The 26,519-nt window shown below is 34.7% G+C and overlaps 1 protein-coding gene across 1 annotated transcript in view; it reads left to right on the forward strand.

The window, feature by feature from the left end:
* ARRDC4 (arrestin domain containing 4) overlaps positions 1 to 17,361 on the forward strand; it is an 18,537-nt gene extending 1,176 nt beyond the window's left edge. The window contains exons 2-8 of the mRNA XM_027852176.1: positions 6,163 to 6,229; positions 6,967 to 7,114; positions 9,762 to 9,864; positions 10,784 to 11,040; positions 11,519 to 11,681; positions 16,190 to 16,344; positions 16,741 to 17,361. Of these exons, the coding sequence (XP_027707977.1) occupies positions 6,163 to 6,229; positions 6,967 to 7,114; positions 9,762 to 9,864; positions 10,784 to 11,040; positions 11,519 to 11,681; positions 16,190 to 16,344; positions 16,741 to 16,797 (950 nt within the window). The 3' untranslated portion in view covers positions 16,798 to 17,361. The remainder of the gene's footprint in view (positions 1 to 6,162; positions 6,230 to 6,966; positions 7,115 to 9,761; positions 9,865 to 10,783; positions 11,041 to 11,518; positions 11,682 to 16,189; positions 16,345 to 16,740) is intronic.
* Positions 17,362 to 26,519: the final 9,158 nt, after the last annotated feature.

The following is a 26,519-nucleotide window of genomic DNA, read 5'->3' on the forward strand; positions in this document are numbered from 1 at the left end:
GTGGGGGGGAGGGGGTAAGTCCAAGCTGGCGGGGGCGGCGGTGAAGGGGGCTAAAGTACATCTGGCTGGGGGGGTGACTAGAGGGAGGCTGAGCTCTGAGGGGGGGAGGGATGGCAAAAGGGCGGCTGAACTGGGGGCGGGGGGGGGTAGGGAGTGAAGGGGCTCGAAGCACGTCTTCAAAGTGTGGTGGGGGGGCGTGACTAGGGAAGGAGGTGGAATTGAGGGCGCGGGGGGTAGTGAAGGGGCTTGAAGCACCTCTGGCCTGAGGGGTGGGGTTGGTTAGGGGAAGGAGGTAGAATTGGGGGCGGGGGAGGGGAGGATTGAGTGATGGAGAGCTGGCCTGGAAAATGGGGTGTGGAGTGTGGCTAGGGATGCCCTGGAGAATAGAACTCGAGGGTATCAACTATTAGTTTTACTGGAGCCTATTGAAAGAATCTTAGATGAGGCCGGGAGTGTTGGAGGAATTGAGAACGGGAAGGGTAGAGGGGTAGGGGACCAGAAAGGGGGATTTAGCTTCACTATATATATAATATATATATATTCATTGATGGGTGGTGACCTACAAGATAAAAGGACCAAAAAACTGATTAGCCAGTAGAAAAGAAGATTTGAGTAGCAGTCTTCAAGTATTTTAAAGGCTTTCAAACTTTCTTCTGACTCCAGAAAACAATGCTAATAGTACTGGGTAGAATGGGGGGGGGGATGTGAGGGTTACTTCCTAGTAAAGTGGAGAAGAGGAAAGGAAAAGGCTTGGAATGAGAAAGGTGTGGGGAGAGTTTTGGGAGGGGTGGTAATGAGTGTGTACTTGAAGGGAGACTGTTGTGAAAGGGGAGTTAGGTAGGAGTCACTGGGATAGAATAAGCACTTGGAATATTGGGGTTCAGAAGGAAGGTTGTAGACAAAGTTTAAGTAAGATTAGGAGGACACATACAAAAATGAGTGACAAATAAGTTGAAATTTAGATCGTGGAGCTAGTAGAGATCAGAAAATATTAGTAAAGCTATTTGTGATGGAGATGAAAAGGTATGGAAGCTTTGACTCGAACCCTGATTTTTTCTATGGAACCTTGGACAAATAACTTCACTAAAAAGAGTGAGAACCATAGAGTTAGAGCTCATTGGTAACTGAGGTCATTTAGCAAGCCCCGGCTTTTACATAAGAAGAAACTGAGACCAGGAGCAATAAAGTGTTTTTTTTCCTATTGTAACAGATAGTTTCAGATGGTCAGGCTTTAAATTCAGGACCATTGATTTCAAAGCACTCCTTTAATGCAGTATGCTTTCTGGCCCTTAAGACCCTCAAGACTTGAATCAGTGGACTCAAGTCATGATGCTGTTTATTGCCTTGAAATTATCTTCACATTGAATATTATTGGATGTGTTTTAAAATATACTTTTTATACTCAGTGCACACATAAAACATGGACATTGGTTTATCAAAAATTTAACTAAACTTTAAAACTATGTCCATGTGAGCAATGATTATTAATGCTACAAAGTTACTTTGGATTCATGATCTCATGTGGGTACCATAATGATCTTAGAGCTGGAAAGATAACTCAGAGACCATCTAATTAAAGCTCTACTCAAATATGAGTTTCATCTATATCATCTTCTACAAATGATTGCACAGCTTCTTCAAGATATCACAAGGTGGAGAACTCAGCTTCCTAAGGGAGTTGATTCCATTTTTGGACTATTATAATTGTTGGAGCATTTTTCCTTATTGAAAGGAAACTTGCTTCTTATTGGTCCTATTTCTGCCTTTTGATAAAGTACTTTAAAGTTATTTATACAGCAAACTACGGGCCAAAATAATAAGATCAGAACTTTTAGCCACTTAATTTCTAGGGTAAGAAAGCTCTGACAGTCCTGTTATTTGATTCAATTCAACAAACATGTATTAAGCCTCTATGGGTGAAACATTGGAGGAAATGCAAAGTTAAATAAAAGCAAACCACTAACCTCATGTTGTTGAAGACAGAGCTTTAGCTTTATTTGACCTCAGGGAAATGCAAATATAATTTCATTCAGTCATATTTCATACTAGGGAGTCAGGCTTGGCAAACATTTGTGTGCTGCTTAGCAAACATCTCTGTAAATGTCTTTGATCAAGGCAGAAGGCTTTAATTAGATAAGCAGTGAGCACATTTCACAAATTGATTAGTTGTTGAAGATGTTAAACTGTAAACATTTGAATAGAAAGTAGTTTCATTAAAATTATTGCAACCATTTTATTTTTTGTTTTTCCGAGTTGTGTTTTTTAAGTAGTTGAGTCTTGTTTCAAAATGGACATGACAGTTTCAGTTTTCAATGTAAAGAAGGTGTCATTAAAATCAAATAGATATTTTATGCAGTATAGCTCAATAGGTTGTGATTCAGGATTTCTATTTTGGTACTGTGAGACTTTATCACCTCAGTGAATTCACTTATCTACATGTGAAAAAATAACTTTTTACACTGAAAGATGCTTTTTAATTGCATAATATTCAGAGTATTGTGTGTTTATCACATGTCTTGAATGTCTATACTCTTAAGGTAGTAATCTCTAACATATTTATCAACAAGTATGAGTATATAAGCAACTCATTCCAAGAGTCCTGGTCTGTTATCATTGTTTGCTTGACTTATGAATTATTCAGATTTTGGATTCTACTCAGTAAATAAACAACAACAAAAGCCAATCATGTACTGACAGTAATAGAAAACTGATGGACAGATAGCCTGCTTTCCATTGATCTCTTTACAATACCAAGAGAAGGGAAGAAGGCTTTCAGCATGTTGGAAACATATTGTGATGTCTTTATAGAAATCCATGGACAAAAGTCATATGGAATCAGAAGACATGGATAGGTGGAAGTCTGCATGGTTGGAGGGAACTTTTCAGCATGAATGAGATCCATATTTTTTAGGGTATAGATTATTGGATAATCCTGTAAGGAAGATTAAGAAGGGCCATGGGGCCATGACACCGCTCTTAGTTCTCCAGCTTGTTTGACCCCTTCTTATTCTTCCTTGTAGAATTATCATTTATTTCCTGCCTTCTAAGTATAGAAATATCCCAGAATTTTATCCTGAGCCCTCTTTTGTCCATATACTTTCTCTCTCAGTCTCAACTCCAAAGGGTTCAGTCATCTTCTCTATTGCAGATGACTCCCAAATCTCTCTCATCTTTCTTCCAGAGCTTGCCTCACATTACCAACTGCCTATTAAGCATCCCCACTTGGACATACCTAAAGCTCAGCACATTTATCACTAACTTAATTTCTCCACCCAGACACTTGCCACTATACCATTCCCTTCCTGCAGAAAACAAAACAATCCATTTTAACTTCCTGTTACTTCTGTGGAGAGTACCACCATTCCTCTTTGAAAATTCAGTCTTCCTTAACTCTTCCTACTTCCTCATGAACTCTTCTCTCTCACCCCCTCCCTTCCTTCCCCCCAGTGCCACACCCTATAGACTCTGCTTCAGTGACGTCTCATATCTGTCTCCTTCTCTACTCACGTAGTTTAGGGCCTCATCACCTTTCACCTGGACTATTGCATAGCTTTTTAAAAGGTCTCCTTGCCTTCATTCTCTCTCCTTTCCAAACAATTGTAAAATTGCTCTCCCTAAAGCACAGTTTTATCCTTGTCACTCACCTGCTCAGGAAGCCTCATTGGTTTCCTACTTGTCTCCAGGTGAAAATTTAAGTTCCTCTCTCTTTGGCATTGGAAATTATTCATGATTAACTCCACCCTATCTATCTGGACTGATTTGATATTTCTTTTTGCACACTGCATATTTGCCAAACTGTCCTCTTTCCTGTACCTGATTCATGACATTCCATCTCTTGCCTCTCTGCTTTCACATAGAGTCATTTATGGTTCTACCCCTCCCCCGCCTCATTTTGCCTCGTGGAATCTAGCTAACTTTGGCGCTGTACTCAAGTGCCACTTCTTCAAGAGGCTTTCCCTGATCCCCACAATTGTTAGGGCTGTCCCTTGCCCCTCAAAGAAATTGCTTTGTATTTACTTTGTGTATATATGTATTATTTCCTTCCAGGAGAATTTAAGCTCCCTGAGAACAGGGACTTTCTGTTTTTGTTGAGTACCTAGTGTTGAACACAGTGCTTGGTATTTAACAAATACTTGTTTAATTGAATTAATGGATAACCAATTCAATTGTTCATATAAACTGGCATTTCTGCTGTGCGCCTGTTTTTTTCCCCTCTGTGTTTTGTTTGGTGTCTTCATTGGTTCTCATGGGTTTAATTATCTTTTAAAATTGACTCCCACATCTTTATATACAACCCTAGTCACTTTCTGTGTTTTATTTCTATTATCACTGACTGCTTCTTGGAATTTCAAAATGGATTTCCTGTAGATACCTCAAACTCAATATGAATAGAACTTTTTCCCCAAAACCTAACCCCTCTTCTGAACCTCCCTATTTCTGTTACCATATGTCCTTCCAGTTACCCATGTTTACAGCATTAGTGTCATCCTTCCTCTCTCTTAACCTGCATATCCAATCAGTTAACAAGTCATGTTGATCCTGCCTCCACAACATTTCTCATGACCCCTTTTCTCTACTCTATTACTACTCTAGTTCAGGCCCTCATGATCTCTCCACCTGGATTAATTGATTGACTTTTTGTTGGGAGGGTCCCCTTTTTCAAGTCTCTTCCCATCGTCCCTCAAGTTCCATCCTCCACATAGCTGTCAGTAAGCTCCAGTGGCTCCTTATTTCTTCTGAGATAAAATAGAGACTCCTTTGGCATTTAAACCTATTTCCAACCTGACCCCATCCTATCTTGTCAGCCTTATTATATGACATATTCTCTTCCATGTCCTCTATAATTCAGCCATTTGGTCTTCTTAATCCTTACACTACATTCCATTTTCCATCTCCATGCCTTTTTCACAGACTTTCTTTCCCCCATGCCTAGAATATACTCCTTCACTTCTTATCCTGGGATCTGGTTTCCTGAGATTACACCTGTGCACTACCTTTTTCAGAAGGACTTTTGGGGTCCCCAATAACTTGTAATGCCTCCACTCCCAAACTTAGTTTGTATCTTTATTTTTGTGTTCATATTTTCTTCCCAATTATAACATAAGTGCTTAGAAGGAAGGTACTGTTTTGCTTTTATCTTTATAGCCCCAGCACATAACATAAGACCTGGCACAGTTACATAAGCCTTTCGTATTATCTGGTCTGGTCTTCCTTTTGGAGAATAAAATAAATTTATGAGACAGTTGCCTGGAGTGAAAAAGCTTCACTCTCCTGTTAATGGACCAAAGAAAAGGTAACTAACCAGAAGGGAATATCTAAATTTTGGTTAAGTTTCATTACCTACAACATGAATACAGCCTTATTACTACCAGCTCTTAACCTCTTAGTAACTAAGTTAAAGTATCCATAGATGCTATGTAAAATAGCCTGAATACCAATTGGAAGGCAACATGATATCCTGAAGGGGTTGTACACCTGAAAGTCAAGTTCAGCTGAGTTCTGCCATGGACCGGTGAGACTGAGTAACACACTTCTGGGTCTCAGTTTCCTCATTTATCAAACAAGGGAATTGGGACTAGGTGATCTCTAGAGTTCCTTCTAGTTCTAAAATCATTTGCTTTCTATAAACCTATTTTTGAGAAAGATTACCATGTAACACCCATCATTTCTTTACTCTGACTTTTCCAAAGAATTCACAGAATGAAAGAAGCAGTAATTTATTTTCATTAACCTAACGGCTTAAAATCAAAATTGTCTTATGTGTACATTTTTGTGTATTTGAGAAAAAAATTCAGTGATGAAAAGTATTTCACGCCTACTTTCAATTTTCAAATACAAAGTACAATTTTAACAAATGTTTAGTTTTAAAAGAAGCTATATTAGAAATTAAATTTTATATGTACAGTTTGTACTTTTTGAAGTATATTCATATATTAAATTTAACAGGTAGTAACAACTGCTCTTTGTGTCCCTTTGTCTTTTTTTTCTATGTATTTTGCGTCCCACAAAAAGGAAAAAAAATTTACCTTCTCAGGTTAATAAACTTTTTATGGATATCTATAGTAGCAAAAGAAATATTAAAATGAAATAAAAACTAGTTTGTGTCATAAAAATTTGATTTTATAATAGACTTATTTAAGATACCTAATCTGTCTTTTATAGGTGAAAGCATCATTTTATTACAACCTGGAAAACATGAATTTCCATTCAGCTTTCAGCTCCCATCTGAGTAAGTGAATCATTATCTATTTTTTTCTTTCCCTACAAAATAACTAGACTGTTGACATCAAGAATCTTCTGTTTCTTAGATGTACATATTTGTTCGTCAGATAAACATTTTTGCTCACTATTTACCAGAAGTAAAAATATACTGACAAAACAGCATGATTAAAGGTCTATTTTATATTTAATGTAAGATAAGAAAAGTGCCATAATATAGTACACAGAGGATTGGCCTTGGAGTCAGGAAAACCCAGGTTTGAGGAGTTCTTCTGACACATACTGGCTGTGTGACCATTCAGAACCTTTCGTTTGATCGGCCAGTCTTATTAAGACTATTGTGTGTAAACAGTATACATGAGTGGAGAGAGTTTTCTATACTCTGGTTTTCCCAACACAGATGAATTAACATGTCTAGACAGTCCTGCATCTTCTCTCCTACTCCCAGAACTTCTACCCTCTGCCCCATGTAAAACAAACTTGTAAATTAATTACATCAGCAATTCATTTATTACTTTCGTCTTTTGTTTATGAAAGTGTTTAGAGGTGTAAAATTTCTCCTCAGAACTATTTTATCTGTATTCCATGAGTTCTGATATATTGTCTCACCATTGTCCCTTTCTTAGGTAAAATTTTCTATTTCTATAATTGGTTCTTTAACCCATCAGTTTTTTAGAATTATGTTACTCTCCAACTACTTTTTAATTCTTATCAAACTTATAAATTAACGTATGGTGTTTATTTCAGGCCTTTGGTAACATCATTCACTGGAAAGTATGGCAGTATTCAATACTCTGTGAGAGCAATCTTGGAACGGCCTGTGGTACCCGACCAAAGTATAAAAAGAGAACTCCAGGTTATTAGTCATATTGATGTCAACACACCAGCTTTATTAGTAAGATTTTTTTTAATTATAACTACACAAAATATTTTAAACTAAGATTTAGCCAATTTGGTGACGGTATGACCTGTCACTTTCTGACTACTTAAAAGAGTATAATTTTGTAACCCATAAGCATTCATCATAAATAGATGATCTTAGGTTGGGCAAATTACAATTTGTGTGAGTGTGTTAATACTATTGATTATATCCTTGCTGTTCAGAATTTCTTTTGCCAAAAAGTTATGCAAGCTTGAAATGCATTAATAAAGCTTAATAATAATAATGCACAAGTGTAAAGTAGTTACTTTTACCAGAGCAACTATATTCATAGGGCTGTAGTGTCCTAAGCTCCTCAATAATAGTAGGTTGAGAAACAGTAATTATAGTAGAGTATTAATCATGCTTAGCCTGTTATTTAAGCTCTGGCCATTATGCTGTGTATCCTTCCATTTTGCATGTCATTTTCTAACATTAAGTAAGTGCACGCAGCTGCTGCAGAGAGCCTTTCAGTTATCATTTCCTTATGACAGATTTGGCCACATTAAAGCATTGAACTTCTAATAAGCACTAGAAATACTGTAGAATGATAAGGAAGATCAGACTATAAGTAACAACAGAATAGGCAAGATGGGAGCTAATGAGCTAGATTCTTTTATCTAAACCCATATTATCAAAATAATATAAAATTATACCTTGCACTTTCATGATAGCTAGTAGGACCTAATGGTTCTACATTTAAATATGAATGAATGATTTTTACTTCATAGAAAATGCTGGATAATTTAAACTTCCTATCATAATGTAACTATAATATATTTTTAGTATCTGGGGATTATTTTACTACTAATATTAGGGGTTCTGTTTTAAAGACAAGGAAAAGAAGTTAAGATTTGATTATGTAATCACTAAAAGTAAATATATACAACTTGTTTTAGTAATTTTTAGATAGTTATAAGACTGTCAGTTATGTACAATGAACTAGAGAATTAGCAAAGCCAATCATTACTGTGATAAGATGCTTCACTAAAGATATTGATTGCCTTTATCATACTGCAGTCTGCATAGATCATAAAATAATCAGAAGGCTAGCAATAGGATAATCCAGTTATTTAAAGCCATATACCCCAACATCAGTATGTTAATATATTTGTACAGGTTTCTTATATGTGAGAAGTATATTTTATTAACTTTAATGATGGTAATTTGAATTAAATAGTTTCAAGAAAGAATTTTTAACATGGGTACACGAACTTTTTTTAATTGGGTGAGGGGGAGATGGAAGGGAAATAATATATTTAGATCTTATGATATTCCAGGTACTGTGCTTTATAACTATATTTCTTTATGCTTGGTTTCTTTTATGTATTTAAAAACATTCTGAGAAGGGATCCAGATTTTACTAGACTGCTAAAGGCAGGTGGGGGGGATATCCCAAACCAAAAAAAAAGATTAAGAACTGATATTTTTCAAGCCATTTGATATACAGTAAAAAAACAGATGACAAATAGTCTTTAAGTGTCTCACTTCATCAAATTGGCTACCAACACTTTAAAAGAAACCATATTTTCATTTAACAAAAAAGCTTAACTGTAGTAGTGTAGGAGCTTTGTAAATTGATGGCATTACCCATTGCCATAGCTTCTTGATATTACAGAAAATACAGTGGTGTGCTTAGACCCTCAAAACTCATCGTGCTATTTGTTACTGTATAATTGAGAGACAATTTTTTTTTAATTCAAATTGAGAATGGATAGCTAAACTATCTGGGCTTTTTTTTTGTTGTTATTAAGAAAAATAACCCTCCTTTGATAGTCCTCACTTAAAAATTGATACCGCCTAAATGTTTAAGCTGAGATTGTGATTGCATATAGTTTTGTCTTAATATCAGTCTCCCTCATATACTGAGAAATTCTGAGGTTATTTTTTAAGTATGACTTTTTAAAATTAATTGTCTATAAGTTGATATGCTGATTATCTAAATAGACTTTTAAAATATGGTATAGTCACTGCAGATTATGTTCACAGGATAAATGCTTCCATAGAATGATTGCCATTATTATCAATTTAAATCTTAATAGTACAGTTGAGGAAACAGGCTAGAATCTCATCTTATTTTTCAAGAGAGGAAACAAGATCTAGTAGAGTGTATTTGCACTACTTCATACTATCATGAGCAGTTATAACATAAGGTATGAAAGGAACAAGACAAAAGGAGAATTTTTGGTGATTTAACTAGTTTTTTTAGCTATCTTTTAAAATACTTCATAAGAAACATAATTTAATTGATTTCGGTACTCCTTTCACCAAAGCAGATTGCGGCCTCTTCACAACTTGTAGATGGTCTTCCTGGATTGCTGTGGCCATTCTCCTTATGATATCCTTAGACCACAAATATACTTGAAGTTACTGGTCTTTCTATGTTGGTAGAAATTACCAGGATTTATGCTCAGCGAGCATAATTTTTAAGAATCCAGGATCAACACTATGCCCGTGATAAAATATTAACTAGATCCTAAGTCCTATTTGATGCTTGTTAGTCCATATTACAGTAAACATAAAAGTAAGAGTTTTTAGTAAGTGTTTTACATTCTTTAGGAAAACTGTGTTGTAGTATTTTTAATGAAAATTCTTGTATTTTTAAATTCTTGCATTTTTAAAGACACCTGTATTGAGAAGTCATGAGAAAATGGTTGGCTGTTGGTTTTTCACTTCTGGCCCAGTTTCATTGAGTGCCAAAATTGAGAGAAAGGGATATTGCAATGGTAAGAAGATTTTTTTTTTCATCTTTTAAATGTCTAGGTAGAAAGCCAATGAGTATTTTTAATTAACTTAAAATATTTTTTAAAAGTGGAATAACAATTTAGAACAATAATTTCCATTATTAAGGAACTTAAGAAATAAGGTCTAGTAAGTGCTGGCATAAATATTTAAATAGTAATTTTGTATCTTTTAATGTCTGTAGCAGAAACTTTATTGACACCTTTAGTTTGTAAATGCACAACAAAGAGTCAGACTTGCTTATTCAGAAATGTTGTAATGTCAATTATTGCCAGAAAAAAAAACATGTAATGAAATATTTCACTACCTGGATTAAATTCAAATTTAAATTTAAATACAATTATTCATGTTGTTCATATGTTTTTGGTACGTAGCTTGAATATCGTACTTTATATAATAATTTGATGGTGTCCCTTTTCTTTATATCCCATACTACTTCATTTTTTTTTTCTCTACTATTAAGCTTAAAGATCCTTCTACTTCTTATATTTTTATTTGAAATACCTTAGGACAAAGACTCTGTTTTGACAACATTTTTATTTCTCAGACACTATTGAATACATTGGTGAGGTTTCATAATATATTAATAATAGAATTGAATCCTGTATTTGTATGCAAGTAAAGACATTAGTAATTAGATTATATTATAACTACACAATAAGCTATAAAATCAGAACAGTGAGCTTCCAGCTGTCTCAGATTTACAGTTTTAGTTTACTGTCTTATCTTCTTAATTTCTAAACGTGATGTTAAATATTATTGAACGTTTGATGCTAGTGTTTGGTTCAAATTCATCGTTGATAATAAACTGATAGTCAGGTACTTGTCACAGTATTATGTTGGGCTATTTCTATGAAACCATAGTTATATCAATATTTGCATTTTATTATTTTCTTTCACTAGGTGAAGCCATACCAATCTATGCAGAAATTGAAAACTGTTCATCTCGTCTGATTGTTCCCAAAGCTGCCATTTTTCAAACACAGACTTACTTGGCCAGTGGGAAGACCAAAACATTTCGCCAAATGGTTGCCAATGTTCGAGGAAACCATATTGCTTCTGGAAGCACAGATACATGGAATGGCAAGACTTTGAAAATTCCACCTGTTATACCATCCATCCTTGATTGCTGTATTATCAGAGTAGATTATTCCTTAGCGGTGAGTATAACTTTAATGAGAATTAAAATACATAGAGTAGAGTAATAAATAAGGCAATATTAATGTAAATTTGTTCAGAAATTAATATCTGTGTAAAAAGAAAGCTTAATTTATAATAAATTACAGAGTGTACAAATGTGAATTTTACTATTAGGTTTTCACAGATATTGAATTGTAGGCAAAGTTGAAGGATGAGGTACTAAATAGGCACGTGGAAAACTAATGCATTTCAACTGATAATTTTCTGTTACCATAAAACCCATATCAAAATTAAAACAGACCTTAAGACTTTGTAATGTTATGTCTACCACACTAATTTGTTATATAGCACATCTTGAAAATTTGGGGTTTTATAACTTTGACATCACATTTTGTAATCTTTTTAAAAAATTGTTTTGTGAATGATAAACCTATTTTGATATTGGTCATGGTTTCTGACCTCTTTGTGCATTTTTTTATCTTGGATTCTGGTATATAGGTATATATTCACATTCCTGGTGCTAAGAAATTGATGCTAGAGCTGCCATTGGTAATTGGCACAATTCCATACAATGGTTTTGGGAGTAGAAACTCCAGTGTTGCTAGTCAGTTTGGTGTGGACATGAGCTGGTTGACATTGACACTTCCAGAGCATCCTGAAGGTAATTATTTTATTAATTCTGTATTAAAAAAAAGTATTAGAACTAAAGTTTCAGAGATGGCAGGGACCTTAGAGGTGTCCTAACAGGTCATATCAGGCTATCCTCATTTCCTTTCTTGACAGGGTTATTATATTAGGATTCAAATGTTCATAGACCAGAGGACCTTAGAGTTCATCCAGTTCTAACCCCTCAACTTACTTAAGCAAAATGGTCACACAGGAGTTAAGCAGTAGAACTGGGTTTCAAATCTAGATCTTAATATTCCAAATCAACTGAAATGCCTTAATAGCTATAGTATATTTGAATATCAGCAGAACCTTTCCAAATCTTCCACAGTATCAAATGAACAAGATTGCAGTATGATATGATAGGTCTGGATTTAGAATCTGGAAGACTTGGGTTTAAATCTCACTTCAGACCCTTACAATCTGTATGACTACCCTGAGCAAGTCACTTAAACTCTCTTTGTCTAAGTTTCCTCTTGTATTTATTTTTAATTTATTGATTTTTAGTTTTCAACATTCACTTCCATTAGATTTTGCGTTCCAAATTTTCTCCCCCTTCCTCTCCTCTCTCCCTACCCAAGATGGTATGCAGTCTGATACAGGCTTTACATATATATTCATATTAAACATTTTCACATTAATCATGTTGTAAAGAATTAGGGAAGAACCATGAGAAAGAACCATGAGAAAGAAGAAACAAAAAAAAGAGCAAATAGTGTGCTTCGATATATATTCAGATTCCATATCCTCATGTGTTTTTTTAAAAAAGTGGAGAGAAGGGGGTGTTGTGAACTTGATTATACCTCTAAGGAAGTCCCTCTTTCAGCTCTAATTCTATATTCATAACCTCTTAATGAGGGCCCTCTTTCAGCTCTAAATCTGTGAGTCTGTGAACTTTTGGAGAGAGTTGGTTTATAAATGATAGGTGGATTTGACTGGTTGAGTGATCATACTTAAAGAGAAGTCATTAATGGATCATTAATTCTTACTAACTTATTCATAGAGTGGGAGTACTTTTAATAGAGTAACCCAGGAATGTCCTTAGCCCTATTCTTACCAACATTTTTATCAGTGACTTCAAAGAATCCGTTGCTTCATTGTAAGCATCACACATTTGTCAAAGCTGCAAATGATATAAATTTAGAAATAGCTAATATGTTAGATGATAAAATCAGAGTCACAAAAGGCCTCACCAAATTAGAATGATGTGTTGAATCCAGTGAGATAAAGAGGAAACCCCAAGTCCCAAACAATTTCTATTTTTTTGGCCTAGCACTCATCTTCTCGACCTCTGCAATATTTGATATTGTTGACTGGCCAGCCCCAACTCTTCGCTCTTTCCTGTCTGGTTTTTGTGATGCTGTCCTCTGGTCATTTATCTATCTGATCCCTTTTCAGTCCTCTTTGTTGTATCATCATTCTCAGATTGTGGATGTCCTTCAAAATTCTATCCCAGGCCCTCTTCTTTTCTACTCCCTGTCTTGATGATCTCACCCTCCATGGTTTCAGTTATCATCTCTGTGAAGATGACTCCCAGATCTAACTATGTATCTAGTCGGAGACTGCCCTCCTGATCTCCATCTTTCATCAGTAATTCTCTGTTTAACATCTCCAATTGGATGTCTGAAAGGCATTTCAAATGCAGCATTTCCTAAGCGTAACAATTATCTTCCTCACAGCCCTTCCCTCCACCAAGTTCCTTAGTCACCAAAGTTCCCAACTTGGGAATTATCCTGTACGTTGAGTCTATGTCTACCTAACCCCTTTTCTCCATTCACATGGCTGCCACAAGAGTTTAGGCCCTTATCACCTTGCCTGAATCATCCCAATAGCCTAGGCTCCTAGTTGGATGTTATAGCTTATGTACTGTCTATGGGAAGCTGTTAAACTGTTCTTGATTCCTGTGGTTATAAATGTTCTCTTTCATCCTCAAATTATCTATTAATATGTTGTGTTCCCTCAGGAAAATGTAAGTACTTTGAGGCCAGGGGAGGTTTTCATTTTGTCTTGCTATACACACAGTACCTTGCACATACCTAAGAAATGTTTGTTAGATTGGATTGAAAAATTTTAAGTTCTGTATTTGGACTCAGAAATTCAATGGCATAAGTGTAGGATTAGGGAAGGCATAGTTAGAAAGTAGTTTTTTAGTACCATAAAGACTATAAGCTCACAATGAATCTAAAATTAAGGAAAGCATTGGCTACCTTAAAAGAATCAGAAAGAGGATGGTTAGTTCCACTTTACTCTCCCTAATCAGATCACATCTGGAGTATTGTATTCAGTTAAGGAATGGCATTGACAAACATCCAGAAAGGGTAACCAGGAAAATTAGAGCACTGTAAACCATGCCCTGTGAGCATCAGGCAAAGAGAACAGGGTATTTTTAACTTAAGAATGGCTTGGTAGGATCAGGAAGTGACATGATATCTGTCTTCAGGTAAGTAAAGGGTTGTCAAAAGGAATTCTTGTTTTGTTTAGCACCAGAAGGCAAACCTTTAAGCAAATAGGTATTGACAAAAAAAATGCATTTTGACAAATAGAGCTGCCCAAAAGTAGAGTAGGTTACCTTAGGACAGAATCGGTTTCCTGCCACTGGAGGCCTTCAGTAGACCAAATTCTTATATGAGTACAGACATCTCTTCCAATTGAGATCTATAATTTTTATAATAATAATAATAATAGCTTACATTTCTATTTAAATATTTACTAAGTACTTTTATTATCTCAGTGGATTGACATAACCACTTTTGAGGAAGAATACAAGGATTACTTTCTTTATTTTCTTCTATAAGGAAACTGAAACTCAAAAAGGTAACTAGTTGACTTACTCAAGGTCCTACAGCTAGTTAGTAGCAAATCATGACAACACATTCTGGAGTTATTCAAACACTTTATTTTTATACAGCTAACAAAGGTCAAATCTGAGTAGAACACAGAACTCCTAGCCAAGTCTACTAATAATATAAAATTCATAAATATACATGTTCTCTTCATTTTTGAACAATAGAATACATAATTTCACCATGCTTGAGAGTGGTACTATTTTTTTTTTGTTGTTGTTGTTCTTTAGGCAGTTGGGGTTAAGTGACTTGTCCAGGGTCACACAGCTAGTAAGTGTCCAGTGTTTGGTCTGAAGTCAGATTTGAACTCAGATCCTCCTGACTTCAGGGCTGGTGCTCTATTCACAGTGCTACCTAGCTGCCCTGGAGAGTGGTACTATTGCAAGTCTGAAATTATGTGTCTGAGAAAAGGAATAGTTCTGTCTCTGGCCATGTGACCGTGGGCAAATCACTTAATAAGAATGTTTTCTTAAGCATTATGAAGTTATTAGGAACGGAAAAGGTACAATCTACATTGGAAGGGGAATTTCTTCACTGGCAGTTCCCTGTAACAGTGAAATCTGAGGGCCCAGTTTAAGAAAAATTAGAAATAATCCAAAACTTGTTCCCCAAAAGATAAATTTATGGTCAAAGGTCCTGATCAAACAGTTCTCAAAAGAATTGTAAACTATAAACAACCTATGAAAGAACACTCAATCACTATCATTAAGAGAAATTCAAATCAAAACAATCTTGAGGTGTCACTTCACACCCTTCAAAGTGACAAAAGGGAAAAGTCAATGTTGGAAGTGATGTGAAGAGATAGGCATATTAGTGCATTGTTGATGGAATTGTGAGTCAGTACAACCTATTTGGAAAGCAATTGATGTCAATATTGTAACCCATCGATTTTGCCATTAGGCTCATATTTTAGGGAGGCCAAGAAGAAAGTCACTATAATGTCAGTATAGAAGAGATGAGAAGACACCTCCACCCCCACCCTTTTATAGAGGTCCATAGATATACATTGAACATATTCAGGCAGTTTTCTGATGTATTGATAAATTTTGCTGATTTTTTTTTCTTTAAAACCAATATTTATTATATGGCATCATTCTCTAAGAGGACAGGGTAGAGGGAGGGATATTGGGGGAAGTTTTGGTGAAGGCATCATTTATTTTTAAAAATGTTCAAGGTAATCTGATTTGATTAAAAAATAGTCTGTTAAGTTTCTCTATTTGCCACTAGCACTAAGATCTTATTGACTAGAGAAGAATAATGCATTACACAAAATCTTACTCTACCCAATGTCATTTGAAGGTTCAGTTCATAAGAAGTAATTTGTACAGTATTATGAAACTGAAAATTGCTCCCAGAAAAAGAGTGACTCAGAATTCAAAGGGGATATAAGTCAAATTTTGGATGACTTCAGCATACTTTGTTGTCCTAGAGTTTTAATTTTCTTAATGGTTTTTTCCCAAACTGACATGGTAGATTTAGTAATTTTTTTGTTTTATATTTTTGTAACTAAAGGTACAGCAAGAAAATTTAATAGTAGATACTAAATGTTGAATGAAATAGGCAGTAGCAACTATTTATAGACTGCTTGTATAGAAGTATAGCTATTATATATGTAATTAGTTATATTGAATTTTTAGATTTGAGTACTTTTCTATTGCAGCACCACCAAATTATGCTGATGTGGTATCAGAAGAAGAGTATTCTAGGCACATTCCTCCTTACCCTCAGCCAACTGATTGTCAGGAAGAAATATACTGTCCTCTGTTTGCTTATATACAAGAATTCCGATTTCAGCCTCCACCTCTATATTCAGAGGTAAAGTATACATGTTTCAATTAGTTCCAATACTCTCAAATAATAAATATGTTATCCTTCATAAATATTAATAATGCAGACCTCTCCTCAAGAGGTCATTTTAAAGGTCTTCTGATAGTGATAATGTTTGCCCTGATTACATTTACACTGTCTTGTACTGTTTCCCTTATGGGCAATAATATGCATTTACAGGATGACTGTCCAAGGTTAATTAAGGTCAGTGTAGCCATTGAACAACAAAATTAAGTGCCCCACATGGGGATATTGAACTCAGGACTTTGGTCTTACTCTCGTACCAGATTTAAAGCACCTCAGTTAACCAGTCATATATACATTAAACTACAAAATTATTCTAGTATCAGATGTTAAAAATCTTACTAAATCTCTCTCCTTCAGGTTGATCCACATCCTGCTGATACAGAAGACACTCAAACTGTTTCGTTTATGCTATGACTGTTTCAGAAACTGCTGGAGTCATGATCAAATTAGATCATGACCTCTCTTCTGCTGCCTTTGTTGGGAAGGGGCTATAGAAGTAGGGGAACTTAGCTTTCAGTATCAGTTTTGAACATAAAAGCTAAAGAATGTAGAAGATGGAAGAAGTGTGGGCTTTTGATGTGGACAAGTTTGCATGATGGTCCTTTAAATAATGGGATTGAATATGTAAGTATCACTGAATGGAACTGGATGTGCAGATGAAGATGGAGTAAGTGAAGGAAAAGAACACTTGAGTGGCCCACAAAGAAAGTACCACATACATAATGGAAACACAAGATAAACATTTGAAGGGACTGTGTCAAAGTGAAATCAAAATACCTAAAAATTTTGGGTTTCTATAAATTAATCAGCTGCTGTCTTGTAGACCATAATCAAGGAAAAGATGTACAAGAGGAAAATGATCTGATACAAAATTTAAAAGAACCCTTTCCACCAATTCAAGGCTTTCATGTTTTATATGCTAAACAAGATTATTAAAAAAAAAAACAACTTTTTAAAAACATCATCATGTTAATCGGACCGAATGGAATAGTTCAATTTAATTTGGCCTATGTCATTTAAAGATGCAATTCATAAACAGTAATTTGTACAGTATTATGAAACTAAAAATTGCTCCCAGAAAAAAAAAAGTGACTCAGAATTCAAAGGGGATAAAAGTCAAATTTTGGATGACTTCAGCATACTTTGTTATCCTGGAGTTTTAATTTTCTTAATGGTTTTCTCGAACTGACATGGTAGATTTAGGACTTTTCTTTTTTTCTATTTCTGTAACTGAAGGCACAGCAAGGAAATTTAGCAGTTTCTTGTAAGTTTGATTGATAGACAAAATATATTCAAAAGTTTTTCTTAAGCCTACCTCTTTAAGAGTTGTAGTTACCTGCTTAGAAGTTATAGACCTGAGACCAAAAGTTGTAATTGAGCTTCTATTATTTGCAGTGTCAGATTCTATAGTTATTTGTAATGTGATTTTTGAAATGGACTATTAGAACTATTAAGACTAGAGTAAAGTGAAAGTTAATTATGTATACATATACATAATATGTAAGAACATAAGTAAACATATACATATAGCTATATTAGATATAAGCGAGAAAGTAATAGTAAATGCCATACATTCATAAGAGGAAGAAATCCTCTGAAAAAAAGTTTAGTTTAAACTCTTGTCTACATCAGAGTGGCAGTGACTACATATTTTACTGTTCCCATTCTTGAATAATCCTATTTAAACTTTTTTTTGTGTTTTTTTTTGTTTGTTTGTTTTGGTGCAATATTTTACTATGTCACTTAACCTCAGGACATTCAGATCATCATAATTGTATTGCTGCTAAAAGTACATGCAGTTGCCCCCATACACCTATTATCAAAGTTAAGAATCTTTGTTATTTAATTAGACTTTGTATGGCAAACTGATGATCTAATACTAAATTTCAGAAAGATGTAGGACTCCTAGTGTTTATTTTTATGGCATAAAATGAGGTGATAGATTTCAGTTTTAAGTGACAGAGTATTTGTTTTCTATGTCATAAGGGTTTTGTCTCAAGACCTTGGTGCTTCCCATGATCATTAACTACAGTTAAAACAGAAAAAAAATTAAATGATTTTCTGTTTTAAAACCATAATCATTAAAACAGCAGGGATTTTTTCTACTCACATTGTATATATGTTTTCTTTATACTCTTCAGAACATACCTCTCAATCATTTGAGTTTTGTAAGCACTTCTTTACTTTTAAGCCATTGTTTAAAGTCATGATATAAAATTGTGCTACTTGAATTCTTACCTATCTAAATTACACAGCTTTGTTCCATTGTATTATTTTAGGAAATAGCATCTTCAAATAGTCCTTGTTTTGAAAATTGGTGATTTGCATGCTTGTAAAAAAGATCAGGTTTTAGGGGCAGCTAGGTGGTGCAGTGGATAGAGCGCTGGCCCTGAAGTCAGGAGGACCTAAGTTCAGATCTGACCTCAGACCAGACACTTGACACTTACTAGCTGTGTGACCCTGGGCAAATCACTTAATCCCAATTGCCTTAAAAAAAAAAAAAAAGATCAGGTTTTTCTATAATACCAAAACAATGATTGTTTAATTGGGAAATATTCCAAATCAAATTCACAAGTATAGTTAAACTGGTTTCTTGGAGTCACTTGACAAAATTAAGCACTTATTAAACTTACTGTTTTGGCACCCTGAAAGAATAAAGTGTAATGCACATATCGTCAGTAGACAGTGACTTTGAAGCACAAGAAAAAAAGTGGGAAAATGAATGCATTTGCCTAATTAATTTGCATTTGATACAGCTGACTAACTTACAGTATAAGGCTATATAAAATACTCGCCTTAATGAAAGTATTTGTCTAATTTAGAAAATCATAAAGGTTGTCATTTGACTTTGGACATTTACCTCAATATCACTGTGGTACCAAGAATATTCATTGAAGAGTAAATATGCTGCTGGGATGTGCTTGGTTTTCACCTCTTTGTGGCTCTTATTTTGTTTTGCAAATGAACTGTGGCCTTAGAATTGTTTGCTTTAAAAAAAATAATAAAGTGGAAAATATGTGTCTTGGCACATAAAACTTTTATAAGGCAAAAACCTTAATGATTTCTGTTTTGCACAATAAGCAAGGTTTTGTTTTTTTTTCCTAAGTGAGCTGTGAAAGTTTTTCAATTTGAAAAGAAAAGCTGTTACAAAATATTAACCCACAGTAAAAAAAAAAAAAGATTGTATTTTGTATTCATGTATGAACCCTATGGGTTCCTTTTGTTAATAAAAAAAATTCATACATGCGCTGTGCTTGTTGGCTTTTTTCCCCAAAAATCTTGTTTAAATAGTCTTATTCCTTTAAAAAAAAAAGCAGCAGTATAACCCCAGAGAAAAATTACTTATCTAGTAGTTGCATACAATTTTAATTATATGTTAAATTCAACATTTGTATAATAAAGTGATGCATGATACCATTCAAAGTCTGTGGTTGGGAATATGAAACTGACAAAATTGTATTTATCATTTGTTGAAATCAAACAAAGGAAGATGTAGTCACACTAAGATAACCCCATGATTACTGTATTGTCAGAGAATGCAGAAAATATGACAATACAAAAATTAGAAGTCTTAAAGTGCCATGGCTTATGCATAGCTATGTGAGGTAGTCTGGAGTCTTGCTAATGGACATCATACAACTTGGAAATTAGGAAAGAATCACATCTAATCTCATTTTAGCACATTAAGACAACATCGGTAGTGACTATAATCATTTTATTGAAATATTTTTTCCGGAGTACTTCTGAAATGTCACTAGTTCATGATTAACCTGCAGTTCCTTAAAGTAGTTAATTCATCTTTAGGGCTCTAATTTTGATGGGAAGTGAATCTAAAGGAACTAAGATCACAGATTATGTAAAAATGTTTTTGCTTTGAGATGATTTACAAGATGACTTAAGTGCATTATTTTGTCTTTAAATGTCCATGTGTATTGCCTTTTGAGAATGTGATGACTGGTCAGTTACCGTGTAATACTTGATATTTTTTTTTTATTACACATCAATAAAATGCGTAATGGTGCTTTAGGTACAAAATCAGCTTTTTCAGGATTTGGTTTCAGATGAACCGCCCTTTAAATAAGGGATTCTTAATCTGGGGTCTGTTAATTAAAATGTATATTTTGATTGCATTTCAATATAATTGGTTTCTCTTGTGATCCTATGTATTTGATTCATTTAAAAATCTCAGAAAAGGTCCTTAGGCTCCATCGGACTGCCAAGACAGGGAAAATTAGTAAAATGTGTACTAACATTTGAATATTATTTAATGATAGTGAACAAAGAAAAAAACTTTCGTTAATACATGATTGTGTAATACATTTTGTCCCATTTCCTTTGTGTCTCTCCACAACCGCCTTTTCATCCTTATTCCCTCCTAAGATTTTTAAGGGACTGAAATGCCTAAGGCATATCTTTATATGGATCTTTATATGGATAACATGTAGGCTTATGCTTACCCCTCACTGGTTTCCTCTAGACCAGAAAAATGTTTCTGGTTGCACAATAAATTACACAGTTTTCTATCCATAAATCCTTGCAAAAATTACAGCTTAATGCAGATAATTGTCTTATAGACTTGGACACTGCAAGTGGTATCCTTTGGAAGAGAAGAAATTTTCCACCACCTAAAGTATATTTTTTTCTCTATCCAACTGGCCAAGACCTAACTTCTATCAAATCACAGGAGTTATGAACAGCGCCTCATATGCATTTACTCATTACAGTTATACAGTTACCCTTCTACATCTCAGGTCTTAAGGGTGTAGTATCTTCCTCCCCCCTCCAAATCTGGAAAATCCACGTAAAATTTTTTGGCCCTCCCTTTGTACCAAAGAAATCTAATTTTTTTTTCTTGTAGGGCATTTTTACAGTACCTTACTGTAATATTTGGGTTAAGTATTTGGTCACAGGCTCTTTGTTGTCTTTTGGCCATCACATGTCTGTGGCTTCCACAAACTCTTAAAAAATTCCCATTTAATTTCTTATGCCAAACTGCAATATATCGAAACTGATGGGGAAAGTTGTGATGTGGAAGGGGATGGCTGTATTTTATAAGGGTATCTGTAAACCACTTCAGAGAAGTAACTAGATATTGGTCATTAAATAGACTGCTGTTATTTTTTATTTTATTAATGTATTTTAATTTATCAACAATTGCTTCCATAAGCTTTTGAGTTTTAAATTTTTCTCCCCCTCCCTCCCCACCTCCCTGCTCAAGACAGCACACAATCTGATATATGCTATACATATACATTCCTATTAAACATATTTTCACATTAGTGATGTTGTAAGGAAGAATTAGAGCCAATAGGAGGAACCACATGAAAGAAAACAAAGAAAAAAAGAACAAATAGTATGCTTCAATCTGCGTTCCAACTCCATAGTTCTTTGGATGTGGATAGCATTTTCCATCATGAGACCTTTGAAGATGTCTTCAATCCTTGCATTGCTGAGAAGGGTTTAGTCTATCAACGTTAGTCATCGCACAACGTGGCTGTTACTGTGTACATTGTTCTGGTTCTGTCTACTTCATTTAGCATCAGTCCATACAAGTCTTCCCATGTTTTTCTGAAGTCTACCTGCTCATCATTACTTACAGCACAATAGTATGCCATTACATTCATATACCACAACTTGTTCAGCCATTCCCCGATTAATGGGTATTCCCTCAATTTCCAATTCTTTGCCACCACAAAAAGGGCTGCTATATATATTTTTGTACATGTGGATCCTTTCCCCATTTGTATGATCTCTTTGGAATACAGCCCTAGAAGTGGTATTGCTGGGTCAAAGGGTATGCACATTTTTTTTTTTTTTACTTTAAACACATTTTAATAATTAGAAAGTATGATTAAGATAAAGAACCTTCACACCTATATTTTATGAATATTTTAATCATAAACAGGAAATGCTGTGTATGGAGAACACCAAAAAACATAAAAAATAAGAAATTAACTAAATCTTATTAATAGGGAGTATTGGTTACTAAGGGAAGTAGTAATCTTTCTTTTTTTTACATTCCTATTAAACATTTTCACATTACTGATGTAAGAATTAGAACCAATAGGAGGAACCACCAGAAAGAGGAAATGAAACTCAACAGAAGAGAAAAAAAAAATAGCAAATAGTATGCTTCGATCTGCATTCAAATTCCATAGTTCTTTCTTTGGATATGGATAGCATTTTCCATCACGAGATGTCTTAGATCCTTGTATTGCTGGGAAGGGTTAAGTTTATCAATATTAATCATCACACAACATGGCTGTTACTGTGTACAATATTCTCTTGGTTCTGCTCACTTCACTCAGCATCAAACCATACAAGTCTTTCTAGGTTTTTCTGAAGTCAGCCTGTTCATCATTTCTTATAGCACAATAGTATTCCATTACATTCATATACCACAGCTTGTTCCGCCATTCCCCAATCGATGGGCATCCTCTCAATTTCCAATTCTTTGCCACCACAAAGAGAGCTACTATAAATATTTTTGTACATGTGGGTCCTTTTCCAATTTGTATGATCTCTTTGGGATATAGCCCTACAAGTGCTACTGCTGTGTCAAAGGGTAGGCACATTTTTATAGCCCTTTGGGCATAGTTCCAAATTGCTCTCCAAAATGGTTGGATCATTTCACAACTCCACCAACAATGCATTAGTGTTGCAATTCTCCCACATCTTCTCCAACATTTATCATTTTCCTGTTTTGTCATGTTGGCCAATCTGATAGGTGTGATGTGGTACCTCAGAGTTGTTTTGATTGGCATTTCTCTAATCAATAGTGATTTAGAGCATTTTTTCATATGATTATAGATGGCTTTAATTTCTTCATCTGAAAACTGCCTGTTCATATCCTTTGACCATTTATCTATTGGGAAATGAGCTATATTCTAATAAATTTGACTTAATTCTCTATATATTTTAGAAATGAGGCCCTTATCAGAGACACTGGTCGTAAAAATTCTTTCCCAATTTTCTACTTTCCTTCTAATCTTGGTTGCATTGACTTTGTGCAAAAACTTTTCAATTTAATGTAATCAAAATTATCCATTTTGCATTTCATAATATTCCCTATCTCCTGTTTGGTCATGAATTCTTCTCTTCTCCATAAATCTGATAGGTGAACTATTCCTTGCTCTCCCAGTTTGCTTATAGTATCAGCCTTTATATCTAAATCATGAACCCATTTTGACTGTATTTTGGTATATGGTGTGAGATTTTGGTCTGCGCCTAGTTTCTGCCATACTCTTTTCCAGTTTTCCCAGCAGTTTTTGTCAAATAGTAAGTTCTTATTCCAGAAGCTGGCGTCTTTGGGTTTATCAAATAGTAGATTACTATAGTCATTGATTACTGTTTCTTGCATACCTAACCTATTCCACTGATCTACCACTCTATTTCTTAGCAAGTACTAAGTAGTTTTGATGATTGCTGCTTTATAATGCAATTTAAGATCTGGAATGGCTAGGTCACTTTGCCCTGCATTTCTTTTCATTAGTTCCCTTGATATTCTGGACCTTTTGTTCTTCCAAATGAATCTTGTTATTATTTTTTCTAGCTCTATGAAATAATTTTTTGGTAGTTTGATTGGTATGGCACTGAATAAGTAAATTAACTTAGGTAGAATTGTCATTTTTGTTATATTAGCTCGACCTACCCATGAGCAACTGATGTTTTTCCAATTATTTAGATCTGACTTTATTTGTGTGAAAAGTGTTTTGTAATTGTGTTCATATAGTTCCTGGGTTTGTTTCAGTAGGTGGACTCCTAAATATTTTATAATGTCTACAGTAACTTTAAATGGAATTTCTCTTTCTATCTCTTGCTGTTGGGCTTTGTTGGTAATATATAGAAATAACAATGATTTATGTGGGTTTATTTTATAGGCTGCAACTTCGCTAAAGTTGTTTATTATTTCAATTAGTTTTTACTTGATTCTCTAGGTTTCTCTAAGTATATCATCATATCATCTGCAAAGAGTGATAGACTGCTATTATTTTGTTATAATACCACCACCCTCCCAAAACAAGCCAGTGCCAGTATTTATTTTTTGTGAGAGACAACATGGTGAAATGCAAAGCTCCACCACATTCAAGGAGATGAGATTTAACTTCTAGTCTCCAATCTGATTCTAACTAGTTGTGTGACCTTGGGGTCAGTCTCCTTATTTACATAATGAGGGGACTAAACCAGGCCTCTTACAGCTCCAAAGTTCTCTGACCCTATGAAAATAAAATATAGCTAAAATCTAAGTAAGCCTAAGCCTTTCTTGTTCAGCTGTGTCAGTTGCATCCGACTCTTCATGATCCCATTTGGGGTTTTCTTGGCAAAGATAATGGAGTGGTTTGCCATTTGCTTCTCCAGCTCATTTTATAGATTAAGAAACTGAGGCAAACAGGGTTAAGTGACTTGCTCAGGGTCACACAGCTAGTAAGTGTCTGAGACTGGGTTTGAACTCAGAAAGATGAGTCTTCTTAACTCCACACCTAGCACTATTCAATGTGCTACCTAGCTGCCCCCCTAAGCCTAAGATTTTACTTAGTGTCATGTTTAATTAGATGTTTAAAAGACATGAACATATGTGTTTAGGCATGTGTATATACATACATATACCTATAGCCTTATAAAAACTAAATCTGTTTGGTTTGGGGAACTACACTCAGCTTATCTGGCACTGTAAATATTTATACTTGTTTGAGCAGTTTAGTTTAGGAGGTTAAAGTACTGTGTAAGAGTTTTGTAAATGCTTAATATTTATGAGGGAGACGTGACAGGAAGGTTACTACCACTAAGTGGAAAAATAACTCAAAACATGCTGTAATAATGTCGGGTCAGCAGTGTTTTCATGGGAGAAAGAAAGTATATTATAGTCAGGAGTTTCAGCTGTATTACTATAATAGTCCTGAGAGTACTGATGGTACATATGAGTCATTATGCAGAGTTGTAGACGAAGACTTAGCTGATCACAAATTTGGAGAAATTAACTTTTTCCTGCATAATTTTATTTTTTACTTTAAAAGGTTTTATGCATGTGGGGGGAAAAGCAAAACAGCCTACAAGGGATGGGGAACCTGCAACCTTGGGACCATATGTGGCCCTCTAGGTCCTCAAGTGTGGCCTGGAGCCAACTAGAAGAGAAAGCAAGTGCCATTTAAAAAAAAAACAAAAACAAAAACGAAACCTCTTTGAATAATTTCATTTATGCAGGAAAAAAGTAAAACCTCAAGTTTTCCTTAATTCAACTATCTGATCCTTTCACATAAATACAAAACCCTCAATTAAGGTACATTTGTAGCTGGTTGACACCTACTTTATCTTACCTGAGACAAAATTTAAAATAATGTTGATAGACCCTTCACTGAGATTATTATTTTCGATATCACGTAAATGTACTCTTGCTTTAAAAACTCTTTTCTCCCAAAAGATTATTCCTTTGTTGAAACAGTAGCTTTGAAGATGGGCTAAAAATGATCGACCTGAACCTCACCTGTATTGCCATGCCACATGCCATGCCCCTGTTCTGAAACTTTAGAATGATGAAATAAAATCCTTATTGGTGGAAGAAGCCAGATAATCTCTAAAATGATCAAACATTTTCTCTACTTGCCTTTGGAGTACATCTTTGTAAATAATAACAACTAGCATTTGTATAAAATCTCATTTTATCCTCACAACTGAGGTAGGTGCTATCATTATCCCCATTCTACGCATGGGAAAATTGAAGCCAACAGGATCACAGTAAGTGTCTGATACAGTATATTGCGAAGCAGCCTTATTTACTGCAGCTTAAATTAGTTTAGATTCAGATTGGTTTAGAAATGACACAGTCCCAGGTTTGATTTATATATGTATATAGTAAAAGTATTTATTATTAAAATAGTAATATAGGATTAGGGTAGGTGAGTGATAGGATAAGTCTCAGTAAGTAAGCAATGATATTATAAGCCTCAATGGTTAACATATAAGTCTTAATCAATAATAAGAAGTCACAATCGGTATCAAATCTTGTCACAATTGGTCGTCACCATCAGAGGAATCATCTCCATCTGGATCACATGGCTGCAGAGTCCCTCGTTCAGCTTCCAGAGTCACAACTGGAAAATCCTGGGCTGCATGTCTGCACCATGGGGGGGACTCCCAAG

This window comes from Vombatus ursinus, unplaced genomic scaffold, assembly GCF_900497805.2.
Source record: "Vombatus ursinus unplaced genomic scaffold, bare-nosed wombat genome assembly UNPS02009205.1, whole genome shotgun sequence".
Taxonomy (NCBI): domain Eukaryota; kingdom Metazoa; phylum Chordata; class Mammalia; order Diprotodontia; family Vombatidae; genus Vombatus; species Vombatus ursinus.